The 1,163-nt window shown below is 41.7% G+C and overlaps 1 protein-coding gene across 1 annotated transcript in view; it reads right to left on the bottom strand.

Moving 5' to 3' along the window:
- LOC103582186 (guanylate-binding protein 7-like) overlaps positions 1 to 641 on the bottom strand; it is a gene marked incomplete at its 5' end in the record, with an annotated part of 4,901 nt that extends 4,260 nt beyond the window's left edge. Inside the window, 1 exon segment of the mRNA XM_008563846.1 lies at positions 405 to 641. Coding sequence (XP_008562068.1) covers positions 405 to 641 — 237 coding nt within the window.
- Positions 642 to 1,163: the final 522 nt, after the last annotated feature.

Raw genomic sequence — 1,163 nt, forward strand, 5'->3', positions numbered from 1 at the left:
CCTATAGGAAGCTTTCTCTAACTCTTAGGACTGGATTAAGCTCCCACTTCCTGCATCCAGGCGCTCTCACTGATCACACTGTGTATTTGTTGTCTTTCCAACCAGGCTCTGAGCCTTTACCTTGTTCACTGCTTAGCATAGAGCCCTGAAACTCAGCTGCTCAATAAGTACTTATTAAACTGTATCATTAATCCAAGGGTTAAGAATAAGATCTATCCATAATACACCAAAGTATTTGAGCTTACTGAGGAAGTGAGTGTAAGGAAACAGAATTTAGCTTCATTGATCATAATTAAACTTCCAGTTAGCAGGAGCAGGTCACAGAAGTTGGACTGAAATTGTAAATTAAAAAGTAAATAGAGAATCAAAAGCCAAAAAGACTTGTCTATGGCTCTTTTTCTCACCTTTTCCACATCACCCAGGCCCTCAGTGTCCAGAAGGACAAGAGTGTGGTCAGGCTTGGAGGGGTGAGGCATACACCACATCCAGATGCCCTTGGTTTCTGACCTTATTGTGGAGCCCAGAGGGAAGCCTGCAAGGGAAGAGGAGAAACACTGACAGCATATAGTCCATGGGGTTACATTGCTTAATCTTGTAGGAATGTAAGTGCTTGGCTGGGGAAGGGGTTGTTTCCATTTCAACTAATTGAACCTTTATGCATATTAAGGGCTTTCTCAATAAGGACTTTGTATCCACTCTTCACCACGTCCCTTAATAGGCTTGAACTCCTCCACATTACAGAATTAATGAAAATTCTGTTAGCCTGTGTATTTTTATGTGACCCTCAAGAGGAAAGAAAAAGCGTGCATTCATATATAGTATTAGAGAAAGGGTTGAGACAAAAGCTCTGTTTGTCTGGTTCATCTTCACATAGTGCTTCCTTTTCCTTGTTTGGGTGTCACATTAAGAGAGGGCCTTGTAGCTCTCAAGCTCAGCATTTGGTCAGTATGGACCCACATGGGTTCAGCATGCATATCGAGAAAACCTATTGGGACACATCTGTCCTGGCCACGGCATGATGTTTGTCTTCAATGATTGCAAGGTATTTAGATTCTGTAAATCCAAATGTCATAGAAACTTGAAAAAGAAGCACAATCCTTGCAAGGTCAGGTGGACAAAAGCATTCTGGAAACCAGCTGGTAAAGAGCTTACAGTAGATAATT

This window comes from Galeopterus variegatus, unplaced genomic scaffold (assembly GCF_000696425.1).
Source record: "Galeopterus variegatus unplaced genomic scaffold, G_variegatus-3.0.2 Scaffold15197, whole genome shotgun sequence".
NCBI classification, from domain to species: domain Eukaryota; kingdom Metazoa; phylum Chordata; class Mammalia; order Dermoptera; family Cynocephalidae; genus Galeopterus; species Galeopterus variegatus.